We start from the raw sequence: 15618 nt of genomic DNA, 5'->3' as shown, positions 1-15618 counted from the left end.
CAGAAGGAGTTGCAGTTTTAGCACCAGCAAGGCAAAAGGAGGAGCAATGCGGAGAGAGTCAGGGCTGCACACATCATTCAGGAGATGCAGAGGCATGTGGAATATTTTGTGGGATTTGGTGAATAGCTTTAGATGCTTGCAACAGTCAGTGATGATCATAGCTTGGCAATACACCAAGCATTACAATATCTTCTTATAAACCTGAGCCCCATCACTTCTATTCCCCATTCTTTACTCTTCTCTTTGCCTCTCTTAGACACTTACTTCCTTACATCATACGGTACAGAATAGGTCCTTTGGCCCATCAAGTCTGCACTGGCACACAACAAACACCTGACCTCCAACCTAATCGCGTCTCCCAGCACTTGGCCCACAGCCCTGTATGTTGTGATGTGCCAAATGCTCATCCAGATATTTTTTAAAGGATGTGAGGCAACCCTCCTCCATCACCCTCCCAGGCAGCGCATTCCACACCGTCACCACTCTCTGGGTAAAAAAAAGATTTTCCTCACACCTTCCCCTAAACCTCCTGCCCCTCACCTTGAACCTATGTCCCCTCGTGACTGACTCTTCAACTAGAGGAAGAGCTGCTCCTTATCCACTCTGTCCATGAGCCTCATAATCTTATATGAATCGATCAGGTCACATCTCAGTCTTCTCTGCTCCAATGAAAACAACCCAAGCCTACCCAACTTCTCTTCATAACTGAAATGTTCCACCCCAGGCAACATCCTGGGGAATCTCCTCTGCAACCCCTCCAGGGCAATCACATCCTTCCCATAATTTGGCGACCAGAATTGCACGCAGGAGTCCAGCCTCACCAAAGTTCTATACAACTCCAACGTGACTTCCCCGGTTTTGTAATAAATGTCTCGATTGATAATCCTTAAAAAAAAACCCACCATCCTATCCAAGCTTTTGACCACCTGTCCTAATATCGCTTTCTTTGACTCAGCGCTGAATGCTATCTGATGATACTCCCCTTGAAGTGTCTCAGGATACTTTAGTTGCATGAAAGGTGCTATCTGAATGCAAGCTAATCTCTAAGGTAGGGACATGTTCGGCACAACTTTGTGGGCCGAAGGGCCTGTATTGCGCTGTAGTTTTTCTATGTTTCTGTGTTGTTTCCACATTCAAGTGTAGATGCGCAATAACAACAATATTCCAACATTCTGGCCACAATCAGCAATGCATGTGATTGTACAATACAGAGCACTGTGCGCTATCAATAATAGCAATGATGCAGAATAGGATCAACTGCACCCAATATTAGTCATAATGCCTAACACTGCAGACCTTCCACCCAACCCCCTCCATCTCTACTTCCAACTCGGACATGGGAACACCATCGATTTCTAGTGTCATGCGATCCTGAACATAAGTCGCCTTTGTTGGGTACAGGAATTTGTTGCCTCAGACCCTGATGGGAGCACTATTGCCTGAAGGACTGCAATGCATCAAAAAGAAGGCAAATTGCTATCTCCCCAGAGCATCTCAGGGTATGGCCCATGCCAGCAATGCCCACAACCCGAGAATGAATTAAGCATAACAATATGAATTATATCAATGCCATCATCAATATATACCACAATTAACACCAGATAATAGTAATCCATGACACCATGTTATAAATGATAATTTCCGCATTCTGTAACCTGTGAAATATACTCAATAGTATGAATGATAGACAATGCTGACAATTATATGTAACGCTACCAGCTAGCAGAATCTGTATCACTATTTATTACACAGAGCACAGTCAACACTACAGAGCACAAGGCAGAATTCTCAGTAACAAGTCACAATGAGCATCATTGTCAACAATATGGAAAACTGCCACTGATCACAACAGTACACAGCATTGTCATGTACATCAATAAACACTATTCCCAACACATAACTAAACAATATTCAATGTTATCAGCAATATTCACCATCATCAAACAGCATTCACATCCAACATTACCAGTACACATCACCTTACATAATTTGGCATGTCCGCTGCGACTCTGACCAACCTTTACAGATACACCGTAGAAAGTGTTCTTTCTGGTTGTATCACAGTTTAGTATGGATCCTGCTCTGCCCAAGACCGCGAGGAACTACAAAGAGTCATGAATGAAGTCCTGTCCATCACTCAAACCAGCCTCCCATCCGTTGACTCCGTCTACACTTCCCGCTGCCTCGGAACAGCAGCCAGCATAATCAAGGACCCCAACGCACCCCGGACATTCTCTCTTCCACCTTCTTCCGTCAGGAAAAAGATACAAAAGTCTGAGGTCACGTACCAACCGACACAAGAACAGCTTCTTCCCTGCTGCCATCAGACTCTTGAATGGGCCTATCCTGCATTAAGGTGATCTTTCTCTACACCCTAGCTGTGACTGTAACAACACATTCTGCACTCTCTCCTTTCCCTCTCTATGAACAGTATGCTTTGTGTAGCACACAAGAAACAATATTTTTCCCTGTATACTAATGCATGTGACAATAATAAATCAAATCAAATCAAATCAAAAGTACAAACGATCAAATCACCTAACATGGTTAAATTTCCATGGTATTACTATTATCCAACATTCTGAGTGGTGCCAATAATATCCGTGGAATTAGCGCCAAATTTCCAGCCATCCATTCAGGATTATATAATAATCAGAATTTCAGACATTCTTTACAATTTTAGCCCCTTAACCACATTGTATCACATGTGTCAGCTACTCAAGCCATCAGAGCTATCTTAAAGCTTCCCCCTGTCAATGAGGAACAGCCAACATCACTGCAATTCCCCGTTTCTATACGACGGCGGCAATATTCAACAATTCCGAACATTGTGAAAATGGTGTGGAACAGGTAAAGTTGACCTTTCAAAGTTCTTCCTTTCATGACCACAGAACACTAACCCGTGAACTAGATCCAGATCATTCCATCTCATGGTTGGCAAGTATGCTAAACTATTCAGCTCATGTAACCAAGTAAAACTTCCAAATGCTTCCCTTCACTAACATTATCTAGCCCTGCCTTATCCCCTTTCAAGGGTATCCTTCTTTACTGTATGACCATAGAAGCAGAATCAGGCCACTCAGCCCATCGAGTCTGCTCCGCCATTCAATCATGGCTAATTTTTTTCTCATCCCCATACTCCTGCTTTTTCCCCATAACCCCTGACCCCCTTATTCATCAAGAACCTATCTATCTCTGTCTTAAAGACACTCAGTGGCCTGGCCTTCATAGCATTCTGCGGCAAACAGTTCCACAGATTCACCACTCTCTGGCTGAAGGAATTCCTCCTCATCTCTGTTTTAAAGAGTCGCCCCCTTTAGCTCTGGTTCTAGTTTTTCCAAATAGTGGAAACATCTTCTCCATGAGCCTCGCAGTATCCTGTAAGCTTCAATAAGATCCCCCCTCACCCTTCTAAACTCCAAAGAGTACAGACCCAGAGTTCTCAACCACTCCTCATATGACAAGCTCTTCATTCCAGGGATCATTCTTGTGAACCTCTTCTGGACCCTTTCCAAGGCCAGCACATCCTTCATTAGATATGGGGCCCAAAACAGCTCCAAACGGGGTCTGACCAGAGTCTTATACAGCCTCAGAAGTACATCCCTGCTCTTGTATGCTACCCCTCTCGACATGAATGCTAACATTGCATACTATTGGTCCTTGGAACACAGGAAGAACACTGGGAAGTGTTTGATCATTTCAGCCCTGCATCCATCCCTACAGCCCTCAATCCAATTCCTAACCCAATATTTTTCCAGCTTTATGACAGTTATATTTAGCTCTTTAACTGGGGAGGGGTTTGATCATCAGACTCCATCTTTCAATTAAAATCTCAATCATTGGGGTCATTCTTCATGTGTGAACCAGGTGCTATTTGACTATGGCTTCATCACAGCTGAATCTTGACCCCAATCTGAGTGCCACTCTCGTGAGCCTGTTCCACCTCAAAACGCTAGACAATCAGGAATCTCCCTGAAACCTAAAAATGTTCACTGCCATCGTGAGAAAATGAATAAAGGGTAAATTTTAAAAGGTTCAATTCTCCAATGTACTGGTTGTTTATTTATTTATTAGCGTCACAAGCAAACTTACATTAACACTGCAATGAAGTTACTGTGAAAATCCCCTAGTTGCCACACTCCGATATTTGTTTGGGTACGCTGAGGGAGAATTTAGCATGGCCAATGCACCCAACCAGCATGTCTTTCAGACTGTGGGAGGAAACCGGAGCACCAGGAGGAAACCCATGCAGACACGGGGAGAATGTGCAGATTCCGCACAGACAGTGACCCAAGCCGGGAATCAAACCCAGGGCTCTGGCACTGTGAGGAAGCAGTGCTAACCACTATACCATCGTGCCACCCCTGTGTGCAAGGCCTAGACAATTAGCTTACAATATGGCCCTTAATTCATTAAAGAGACATCCTTCTGTTCACTACTTCAACCAATTCAGTGTAGTGGGTTAATGCCTTCACTATAATAGTCCAATGATACAAACAAGCTAAGTTTTGACCACACTCATCTGTACCTTTGCCACCACTAGACTTGACTATCCCAACACATCGCTGGACCAACCTCACATCTCTCTAGTCTCTGCCCATGTCTTAACTCTCATCCGATTCCACTGGCCCACCTCCAAACAATGGTCTATATTGGCCCTCAATTAAACAATGTCTCGAGTTGAAAGTTTTCACCCTTATTTTCAATCACCTGTCCTTACATCTGAAATCTCCTCCAGAGTTCCAGCTCTCTGTCGTCCTCCAATTCTGGTCTTTTGAGTATCTCTGATTGCATTTGCTCCAACAATAGTTGCCATGCCTTCACCAGCCTGGGCTCTGGAATCTGAAATTCCCTCCTAAACCTCTCTGCCTCTCTACATCCCATTTGCCCTTCAAGACCCTGCTTAAGATTGTAGTCACTGCCCCATAAAGATGCGCTTTTAGGCTGATTGATTGGGTAACAAATTGTCCCTATATTGGACCTCCCTGATCCTCGCGCATTAGGCGTAGACTAAAATCATGAATAGGTCACTGAGACAATGGGACGGCGGCGCGGGCTCGTTGGGCCGAAGGGCCTGTTTCCCGTGCTGTGTTGTTCTTTGTTCTTTGTTCTTTGTTCTTTATCCTCTTTATGGCTTGGCATCAATTTAGGGTTTGATTGAACTCTTGGGATGATTCATTATGTGGCACAGGACAGTAGCACAGTTGTTGGCACTGCTGCTTCATAGCGCCAGAGACCTGGGTTCGATCCTGGCTTGAGTCACTGTCAGCGTGGAGTTAGCACGTTCTCCCTGTGTCTGCATGGTCAGCACTGCTGTACACCACCAGCGCTAGTGCTATTTGTCAACATGTCACATGTTCGAATTCTGAAGCAACAATTACAATTTTATTAATAATATTTTGTTTACACTGCCTTTCAGGTCAGGGCACGGTATAGCTGCCCTCAACTGGTAGTCCTTGTTACTGAAATTCTTCCCACTCTCTCCCATCCTCTACTGACAATATGAGGTGGGAATTTCTGTCCCCGCCCACCACTAGGATCTTCCAGTCCTTCCAAAAGAATCATCAAATCTTGACAATGCAGAAGGAGATCATTCGGCCCATCAAGTCTGCAACGCCAGCAATCCCCTCCAGGTCCTATCCCCATTACTACGTATTTATCCTGATACTAAGGGTCAATTTAGCACCTAACCAGCATGTCTTTCAGACTGTGGGGGAAAATCAGAGCACCCAGGGGAAATCCGGAGGACACGGGGAGAACATGCAGACTCCGCACAGCCACCCGAGACTGGGATTGAACCCGAGTCCCTGGCGCTGTGAGGCAGCAGTGCTAACCACTGCGCCATCCTGAGTCAATGAACCTTTGATTGGCCCATCTCAATCCCCACAGTACGTCCCCCCCACGGCAGACCTGGAAAATCCCGGTCCATGGGCTTGTGTTGAGAGCTGACTCCACCTGAGGCGTGGTCCTGAAGCTGGTTTCCAACACGTGAGGCAAAAACAGTAAACCCTGGCAGACTATTTCTCGGTGAGAGTTAGTTACAGCTCTTGGCTCAGTACACTTCCCAAACTCTGACCAATTCTCCCGCCGTCACCCATGGCTTTGTGGGAGAACGCACACCCCAGCCTAGAGTGAAAGTTACCATGACACCTTCCTGCTCTGTGTGAGCTGATGTCACATGAGACAGTGCCCCCTGCCCTGCAGCTTTTCACCAGGAGAGATGTGAGAGGAATATGGGGCAAAGCACACTCATCATGACATTCTCATTAGTATAGGGTAGTGATTCAGAATGTATGCAATCTCTTGAAGTACAACCAGGCTTGCTTTTCAGAGTACTCAAGTGGTTTAAATCATGCACATATGTTAGTTCCTTCTGCTGCGTTTAGTTCCATTAGTGAAAGCAAGCTTGGCAAGAGTAAAGGAATGGAATAAATTGGTAGCACAGAAAAAGGACAAGAGGAATGGAACAAACCATAAATTAGATGAAGAGGAAATTATAGCATACTGTAAACAACAAAAAAAATACAGCAAACATTTCAATCAATTAATCTAAAACTTGCTGCAGTCGATATCGGTGCCTGTTACTCAGTGTTTCAATTCTGCCTTGTTCCTTATTTTAAAATTGATCTTAACCCATGTAAAAATTATCAAAAAAACAGATGTCTGCACAGCCTTCCTTTTATGCCAAATTTCCTAAATGGAAACATCCTGTGTCCACATGTGCAATGGAAGTTGCCTATGTCAACCACACTGTACTTACACCCTCTCAACAGCGGTGGCCCTGTAGCAGGCACGCCTCAGTCTATGCAGTTGGGCTCCCACCAGCTCTACGCCCATCCTTCCCACATCGCGTTGTCAACTTGCTAATTGGCGATAAGTTTGTTAATCTTTTCGAGAGTGCCCGCACTCACATTCTGCAAACTCTTCCCACCCCTGTGTCCCTGTTCCCATGAATTGATAAGTTGCAGTTGCATCCAATCACCAGCGAAGGGGTTGCAGCACCACCACTGTCGGGAGGGTATAACTACAGCCTGGCAAGTTCGTATTGATGGGATTCATCATCAACAGGACTATTGACAGTGTTTTTAATCTCTGAGCCTCTACCCCCACCACCCACCTCCTCCCTCCCCCTTTCATTTCTTTCATTTCTTTTCCCCTCAGCTTCCCCTCAAATGCATCTACACTATTCATCTCAAGCACTCCCGGCAGCAGTGAATTCTATACCCTCACCACCCTCAGGACAAAGGAGTGTCTTGCGAATTCCCTGTTTGCACCAATCTTGGTGACTATCTTGTATTCACGGACACAAGTCCCGGTCACCCCCGTTATTGCAAACGTTTTCTCTACACCCATGACGCCTTGTTTCTGGATTTTCAGAAGGCGTTTGACAAGGTACCTCACAAGAGGTTATTGCAGAAGGTCAGGGGACATGGAGTTGGGGGTAGGGTGTTAGCGTGGATAGAGGATTGGTTGTCAAATAGGAGGCAGAGAGTGGGGGTCAATGGGTGCTATTCGGATTGGCGGTTGGTGACTAGTGGGGTGCCCCAGGGGTCGGTGCTGGGGCCTCAGCTATCTACCATTTATATAGATGATCTGGAGGAGGGAACCGAGTGCAGGGTGTTGAAATTTGCTGATGACACCAAGATTGGGGGAAAGGCAAATTGTGCGGAGGGTGTGGAGAGTCTGCAGAAGGATCTAGATAGGCTGGGCGAATGGGCCAGGAAATGGCAAATGGAATTTAATGTTGGCAAGTGTGAGGTGGTCCACTTTGGTAGGAAGAATGGTCGGAATGACTATTACTTACGTGGCGAAAAACTGCAGCAGGCGACGGTGCAGAGGGACCTCGGGGTCCTTGTGCACGAGTCGCAAAAACCCAGCTTGCAGGTGCAGCAGGTGGTCAGGAAGGCGAATGGGATGCTGGCCTTCATAGCGAGGGGGATTGAATATAAAAGTAGGGAGGTCTTGTTGCAGCTGTATAGGGCATTGGTGAGGCCGCAGCTGGAGTACTGTGTGCAGTTTTGGGCGCCGCACCTGCGCAAGGATATTTTGGCCCTGGAGGGAGTGCAGAGGAGGTTTACTAGGCTGATACCAGAGTTGAGGGGATTGAGCTATGAGGAGATGCTGAATAAACTAGGCTTGTACTCGTTAGAGTTTAGAAGAATGAGGGGAGATCTCATTGAGACGTATAAGATGATGAATGGGATGGATAGGATAGAGGTGGAGAGACTCTTCCCGCTCAAAAAAGACAGTAGGACTAGGGGGCACAGCCTCAAGATAAAGGGGAGGCGGTTTAGAACGGAGTTGAGGAGGAACTTCTTCACTCAAAGAGTGGTGAATCTCTGGAATTCTCTGCCCGTTGAAGTGGTGGAGGCTGCCTCGCTAAATATTTTTAAGAAGCGGGTTGATGGGTTCTTGATAAGAGAGGGGATTAAGGGTTATGGGGAGAGGGCGGGAAAGTGGAACTGAGCCACGACAGGTCAGCCATGATCTTATTGAATGGCGGGGCAGGCTTGAAGGGCTAGATGGCCTACTCCTGCTCCTATTTTCTTATGTTCTTATGTTCTTATGTTTTCGATATCTGCTTGCAAATGGGGAAATATATAAGCAGATACTGATAAAAGTAAGGATAAAGTATGTACCAATCACGGACCCTCCACCAGCCTCTAACCTTGCTTAACTTGTAGACTTATCACGATTCCCTAGATTCAACACTGCAATAAATCGGCTCACAGAGAATCGCTACAGTGCAGAAGGAGGCCATTCAGCCCATCGAGTATGCACTGACAGCAAACCCAACCAGGCTCTATCCTCATAGCCCCACCTATCTACCCTGCTAAGCCCTCTAACCTACGCGTCCTGGGACACTAAGGGGCAATTTAGCATGGCCAATTGGCCTAAACCCACTCATCTTTGGACAGTGGGGGTGGGGGGGAAACCGGAGCAAACTCACACAGTCATGGAGAGAATGTGCAAACTCCGCACAGACAGTCACCCAAGGTCAGAATTGAACTCAGGTCCCTGGAGATGTGAGGCAGCAGTGCTAACCACTGTGCTACCCAGAATAAACAGCTCAATGTAACAGTCGCAGTGGAATATCTTGGAACCACTTTAAGAATTAATTCACTAATATCACCTGCAGCAATTTATTAGATTTGAACATCCAAAATAAACAAAAGGCAATATTTAATTCAAAATGAAACACACAAGTATAATCTGGTAAATAATCCAAAAATATCACACATCCACTGGGAAACAATCAAAACTGAAATGATGTTTCCATTCCATTCCTGGGAAGATGTTCTTACCTGTGGGATTGAGGCAGGTTGTAAAAACAGCCAAATGGCAGAGAAATTTCCAGAAGCTCCAACCTCGGTGGAAGCACCACACACTGGCTTTGTGGGACATCCTGTAGGAAAGAAACAGAGCCCAGGGTGAGGAGAAATGAGAGAGAGTCTTCAGAGAGGTGATTGGCTCCCACTCAACGGGAACCTGGCTTTTACACTCGGTCTTTGCTCCAGAATTGCGAAATATTTCCCACTGCTTATGTTAGACATCATTACACAGCTTATCCCAACAAGCCAGGAATCTCCTCAGAGTGCTCTCGATCTCCGTGACCTTCTCCGAAGACGGGACTGCCATCACACTTCGGGGAACGGACTGGGGACAATTCCTAGGAAAGTTCAACTCCGGTTCCCTTTTCATTCTCAGCACTGGTGAGCCCATAACTTTTCCCCATCCCAAGTTGCCGTGAGGCGAACACGATTGACTCGTACACATTGCATCGGCTTCAGCCACACAGAGGCCAGATCGGCTAAGGATTGTGAAGTTCCTTTCCTGAAATACATTAATTAACCAGCACAGAATTAAAGAACAAGGAACAGTACGGCACAGGCCCTCCGGCCCTCCAAGCTTGCGTCCATTATAATGCCTGCCTAAATTAAAACCATGCGCACTTACGGAGTCCATATCCTTCCATTCAATCCTATTCATGTCTTCATTTAGATGCCCCTTAAATGCCACTGCTCCCACTACCTCGCGTTCCAGACATTCACCACCCTCTGTGTAAAAAAACTTGCCCTAAACTTAGGTCATGTTGTTTCCTCAAAAATAGTGCAAAGATTTATTGAATTCACTCAGAAATCTTTCTTTTTAATTCATTCGTAGGACGTGGGTGTCGCTGGCTGGTCAGCATTTAAGCCCATCCCGAGTTGCCCTTGAACTGAGTGTCTCGCTAGACCATTTCAGAGGGCAGTTGAAGGTCAATCACGTTGCTATGGATCTGGAGTCACGTGTAGGCCAGACCGGGTAAGGACGGCAGATTTCCTTCCCTAAAGGACATTAGTGAACCAGATGGATTTTTCCAACAATGGTTTCATGGCCAAGAGTAGATTCTTAATTCCAGATTTTTTTTTATATATACACCATCTGCCGTGGCAGGATTCGAACCCTGGTTTCCCAGGACATTGGCTGAGTTTCTGAATTAATATCGAGTGATTATACCACTAGGCCATCACATGAACCGCAGGAATAGGAATATGCCATTTAGGGAAATGGTAGCATTGTGGTTACAACTCGATTAATAAGTTCAAATCCCATCATGGCGAATTTAAGTTCTTGCCAACTAAGTTTTTTTAAAAAAATCGGTATTGATGGAAACGTATCTATCAGATTGTCATAAAAGCCCACCTGGTTCACTGGTGTCCTTCAGAGAAGGAAATCGGCCTACATGGGGACCCACAATTCTGCCCAGCCTCGTAAGGTTGTACCAAACTACTGCAGAAACATCATGGTGGGTGTACCTTCACCACATGGACAGCAGCACTTCAAGAAAGTCACCGTCACCACCTTCTCAAGGGCAAGGAATGTTGGCCATGCTAGCAACTCTTTCATCTCTTTCACTGATATAGAAATGCAGTTTTTTGTTCTGTACCGCCTCCACTTTACCCAACTGGAATTAGTTGCCGCACCACGTGCCAAGATTGATACTAGGGACCATCCCCATCTGCAAACTCTAGTTCTACACTGGGCTGGCAACTGCAGTCCTAGAATTGCCCAGCTGTCTTGTATCAGCGAGGTAACTGTCCCTCAGATAACCGCAGCATCAAAACAAGTCAAAGTTACCTTAAACATCTTGCTGAAATGTGTTCTGTGCAAAGAGGAAATCTAGTGCATTGGGATTCCTGACTCATTCTTTGAATTGGAATAAATTCTGAAAGGAGGAGATTGAGGCTATTATTAGTGCCTTTTCGTCATGCTAAATGTTAAATAGTGCGTTCGACTCTGAAGCAGCTGCCTGCTGCATTTGGAGCTGGAATCTTCCCCCATGACATCATTCGGTTTCATTCCAGGCACAGCACATGTGAGGAGGGTGATCTAGGGAGGGAAATCCCCATGATATAGAGACACTGGGTACAGGGCCCATGATATAGAGACACTGGGCACAGGGCCCATGATATAGAGACACTGGGTACAGGGCCCATGATATAGAGACACTGGGCACAGGGCCCATGATATAGAGACACTGGGTACAGGCCCCATGATATAGAGACACTGGGTACAGGCCCCATGATATAGAGACACTGGGTACAGGGCCCATGATATAGAGACACTGGGTACAGGGCCCATGATATAGAGACACTGGGTACAGGGCCCATGATATAGAGACACTGGGTACAGGCCCCATGATATAGAGACACTGGGTATAGGCCCCATGATATAGAGACACTGGGTACAGGGCCCATGATATAGAGACACTGGGTACAGGGCCCATGATATAGAGACACTGGGTACAGGCCCCATGATATAGAGACACTGGGTACAGGCCCCATGATATAGAGACACTGGGTACAGGCCCCATGATATAGAGACACTGGGTACAGGGCCCATGATATAGAGACACTGGGTACAGGCCCCATGATATAGAGACACTGGGTACAGGACCCATGATGTACAGACACTGGATACAGGCCCCATGATAAACACACTGGATACAGGCCCCATGATAAACACACTGGATACAGGCCCCATGATAAACACACTGGATACAGGCCCCATGATATAGAGACACTGGGTACAGGCCCCATGATATAGAGACACTGGGCACAGGCCCCATGATATAGAGCCACTGGGTATAGGCCCCATGATATAGAGACACTGGGCACAGGGCCCATGATGTAGAGACACTGGGCACAGGCCCCATGATATAGAGCCACTGGGTATAGGCCCCATGATATAGAGACACTGGGCACAGGGCCCATGATATAGAGACACTGGGCACAGGGCCCATGATGTAGAGACACTGGGTACAGGGCCCATGTTATACAGACACTGGGTATAGGCCCCATGATATAGAGACTCTGGGTATAGGCCCCATGATATAGAGACACTGGGTACAGGGCCCATGATATAGAGACACTGGGTACAGGGCCCATGATATAGAGACACTGGGCACAGGGCCCATGATATAGAGACACTGGGCACAGGGCCCATGATATACAGACACTGGGTACAGGGCCCATGATATACAGACACTGGGTACAGGGCCCATGATATACAGACACTGGGTACAGGGAGCTGTCTGGCTTCACTCCTCTCCTCCACTTCATGGTGTTGAGCACAGCAGCAAATGGACACTTGCCAGGTGGATTGGCCATGCTAAATTGTCCCTTAGTGTCCCAAAATGCGTAGGTTAGTTGGTTTAGCCATGGGAAATGTGTAGGGTAACAGGTATAGAGCAGGGCAAAGAGTCTGGGTAAGATAGTCTATTAGAGAATCGATGGGCTGAATGGCTTCTACTGCATTGTAGGGATTCTAATACATACCAGCAGTCCTTCAAAACACACAGAAACCTATAAAACAACCCAACAATCATAAAACTTATTATTATACTGTACTACTAATCTCCCACTTCCTCTCCTCATCCTGCCGCACACATAGCAACCACCCACACTGCAATCTGATGAAATATCAGCAGGACGGCAACTGAAGTGAATTGGGGCAGCACAGTAGCACGGTGGTTAGCGCTACTGCTTCACAGCTCCAGGGACCTGGGTTCGATTCCCGGCTTGGGTCACCCTCTGTGTGGGGTTTGCACATTCTCTGCGCGGGTTTCCTCCGGGTGCTCTGGTTTCCTCCCACAGTCCAAAGATGTGCGGGTTAGGTTGGTTGGCCATGCTAAAATTGCCGCTTAGTGTCCTGAAATGTGTAGGTTTGAGGGATTAGAGGGTAAATATATAGGGATATGGAGATGGGGCCTGGGTGGGATTGTGGTTGGTGCAGACTCAATGGGCCAAATGGCCTCTTTCTGCACTGTAGGGTTTCGATAATCCAGAATTGTCCACTAAAATATCACAGTGCATCAGAAACCCACTAAAATACTCCCAAAACCCATCAAACCTCAAAACTAGAACAGCAACCACCTAAACTGCAATATTCCATCAAACGTCACAACTAACATGCCGTAATCTATCAAAACGCATCAGTAACAAAGCTAAAATGTGTAACTATATCCCAGAACCATCAATAATCTGGTACAGAATAGATAAACCACATGAAATATTAATAACTTCAGCGTATATATAAAATACTCCATCTGTACACAAATTAAACACAATTCAATAATAGCCCTTAGAAACCAACTTGAACCACTGTCCTACATGTAACACCAGGCGTTCCCTCTTGGATCTATCTTTTGTTGCAAAGTCCTCGTTCTCCTTGTAGTTCAGTCGACGTAAACTCTGCATCCCAGCAATGCTGCTAAATTACTGTCCCATTCTGATGAAGATGATAATGTTGAGGGTGTCCTTCAAAACAATGAAGGAAATCCTCATGTCTCCAAGACGTCTCCCCTAAGGGCCGAGAAGACTATGGGAGACTCGGGGTTCTGACTTGGAGTTATGGCTGTTTACCTCTTCGCCATCGCGACAAACAGGGATGGAGAGTTTGCCCCTCAGCCAGAGGAGAGAATGTGAAGAAGGAGAGCTCGTAGAAACATAGAAACTCGAAGCAGGAGTCGGCCATTCAGCCCTTCGAGCCTGCCCCCTCATTCATCTTGATCATGGCGGATCATCAAATTCAATATCCCGATCCCTCTTTCTCCCCATATCCCTCGATCCCTTTAGCCCCAAGGGCGATAGCTAATTCCTTCTTAAAATCACACAATGTTTTGCCTTCAGCTACTTTCTCTGGGAGTGAATTCCACACATTCACCACCCTTTTGGTGAAGAAATTTCTCCTCACTTCAGTCCTAAAAGGTTTATGCCTTATCTTCAAATTATGATTCTGGACTCCCCCACCATTGGGAACATTCTTTCTGAATCTACCCTATCTAACCTTGTTAGGATTTTATATATTTCTATTGGATCCCCTCTCACTCTTCTAAACTGGCAGTGAATATGATCCTAACTGACTTAAATCTTTCCTCGTATGACAGGCCTGCCATCCCAGGAGTCAGACTGGTTTACCAGACTCCCAAGACGCCAAACATTGGTGTGGACCTGCAGCAACTATTTAAGAGCGGCAAATAATAATCAGCCAACCCCAACAAGACATCAAGTCAACCAGCTCTCCAAATTCTTTACAAAAAGCCACCAATAAAAATACCAGCAAATACATCAACTTCACCAGAAAGATCACCAGCATTCACCAATTTTATCAGAAAATTCACCAACATTCACCAATTTTATCAGAAAATTCATCAACATTCAATTTTGTCAGAAAATTCCCCAATTCACCAATTTTATCAGAAACTTCACCAACATTCACCAATTTTATCAGAAAATTTACCAATTCACCAATTTTATCAGAAAATTCACCAATTCACTAATTTTATCAGAAATTTCACCAACATTCACCAATTTTATCAGAAAATTCACCAATTCACAAATTTTATCAGAAAATTCATCAACATTCACCAATTTTGTCAGAAAATTCACCAACATGCACCAATTTTATCAGAAAATTCATCAACATTCACCAATTTTGTCAGAAAATTCGCCAACATTCACCAATTTTATCAGAAAATTCATCAATTCACCAATTTTATCAGAAAATTCATCAATATTCACCAATTTTGTCAGAAAATTGACTAACATTCACCAATTTTATCAGAAAATTCACTAACATTCACCAATTTAGTGAAAACATTTGCCAAAATTCACCAATTTCACCAGAAAATTTGCCAATTTAGTGAGAAAATTCACCAACATTCACCAATTTCAACAGAAAACTCACTGACAATCATCACCAACTTCATCACCAACTTACGACGACAAATGCAACATAAATATAGGAGGCTGTCGGTCTTCACAATTTCAGCATCAGCTTCATCTGAAAGTTCAACATCTTTCAATAGATCCACCTGAAAGTTCACCAGCGTTCACCATCCATTTCACCAATACAGGCCGTTACATGCATCAAAATGCAACAAGGAACATTGAGGAAACACTAGGAAACACATTTACATCGCAAAAGAAAGTTGCAGGACTTTGACTTTGAACATTTGATGACCATATCCAGCTGGTGAATGAACAAGGAACCACGATAGGCCACTTTGTTTAAGCTGCCTGGTTTCACACAGTGGCTATAATTTGCAAAGCCTTGGGCAGTGCCCAGCGTTGC

General features: G+C 45.4%; 1 protein-coding gene across 2 annotated transcripts in view; it reads right to left on the bottom strand.

Annotated features, from left to right (window-relative positions):
* The window catches only part of adgrg6 (adhesion G protein-coupled receptor G6), a 123021-nt gene that overhangs the window by 85962 nt on the left and 21441 nt on the right, over positions 1–15618 (bottom strand). Inside the window, exons 3-4 of one of the 2 annotated variants that reach the window (XM_080200849.1) lie at positions 11122–11209; positions 9306–9406 (exon numbers count right to left, since the gene is read on the bottom strand). In XM_080200849.1, coding sequence (XP_080056975.1) covers positions 9306–9406; positions 11122–11189 — 169 coding nt within the window. In that variant the 5' untranslated portion in view covers positions 11190–11209. The remainder of the gene's footprint in view (positions 1–9305; positions 9407–11121; positions 11210–15618) is intronic. The other variant, XM_080200850.1, reaches the window with a different exon arrangement.

Source organism: Carcharhinus amblyrhynchos, chromosome 12 (assembly GCF_965287045.1).
Source record: "Carcharhinus amblyrhynchos chromosome 12, sCarAmb.v2.hapA, whole genome shotgun sequence".
Taxonomy (NCBI): domain Eukaryota; kingdom Metazoa; phylum Chordata; class Chondrichthyes; order Carcharhiniformes; family Carcharhinidae; genus Carcharhinus; species Carcharhinus amblyrhynchos.
The sequence above is the reverse complement of the archived record's forward strand: the minus strand, read 5'-3'. Positions and strand labels throughout refer to the sequence as shown.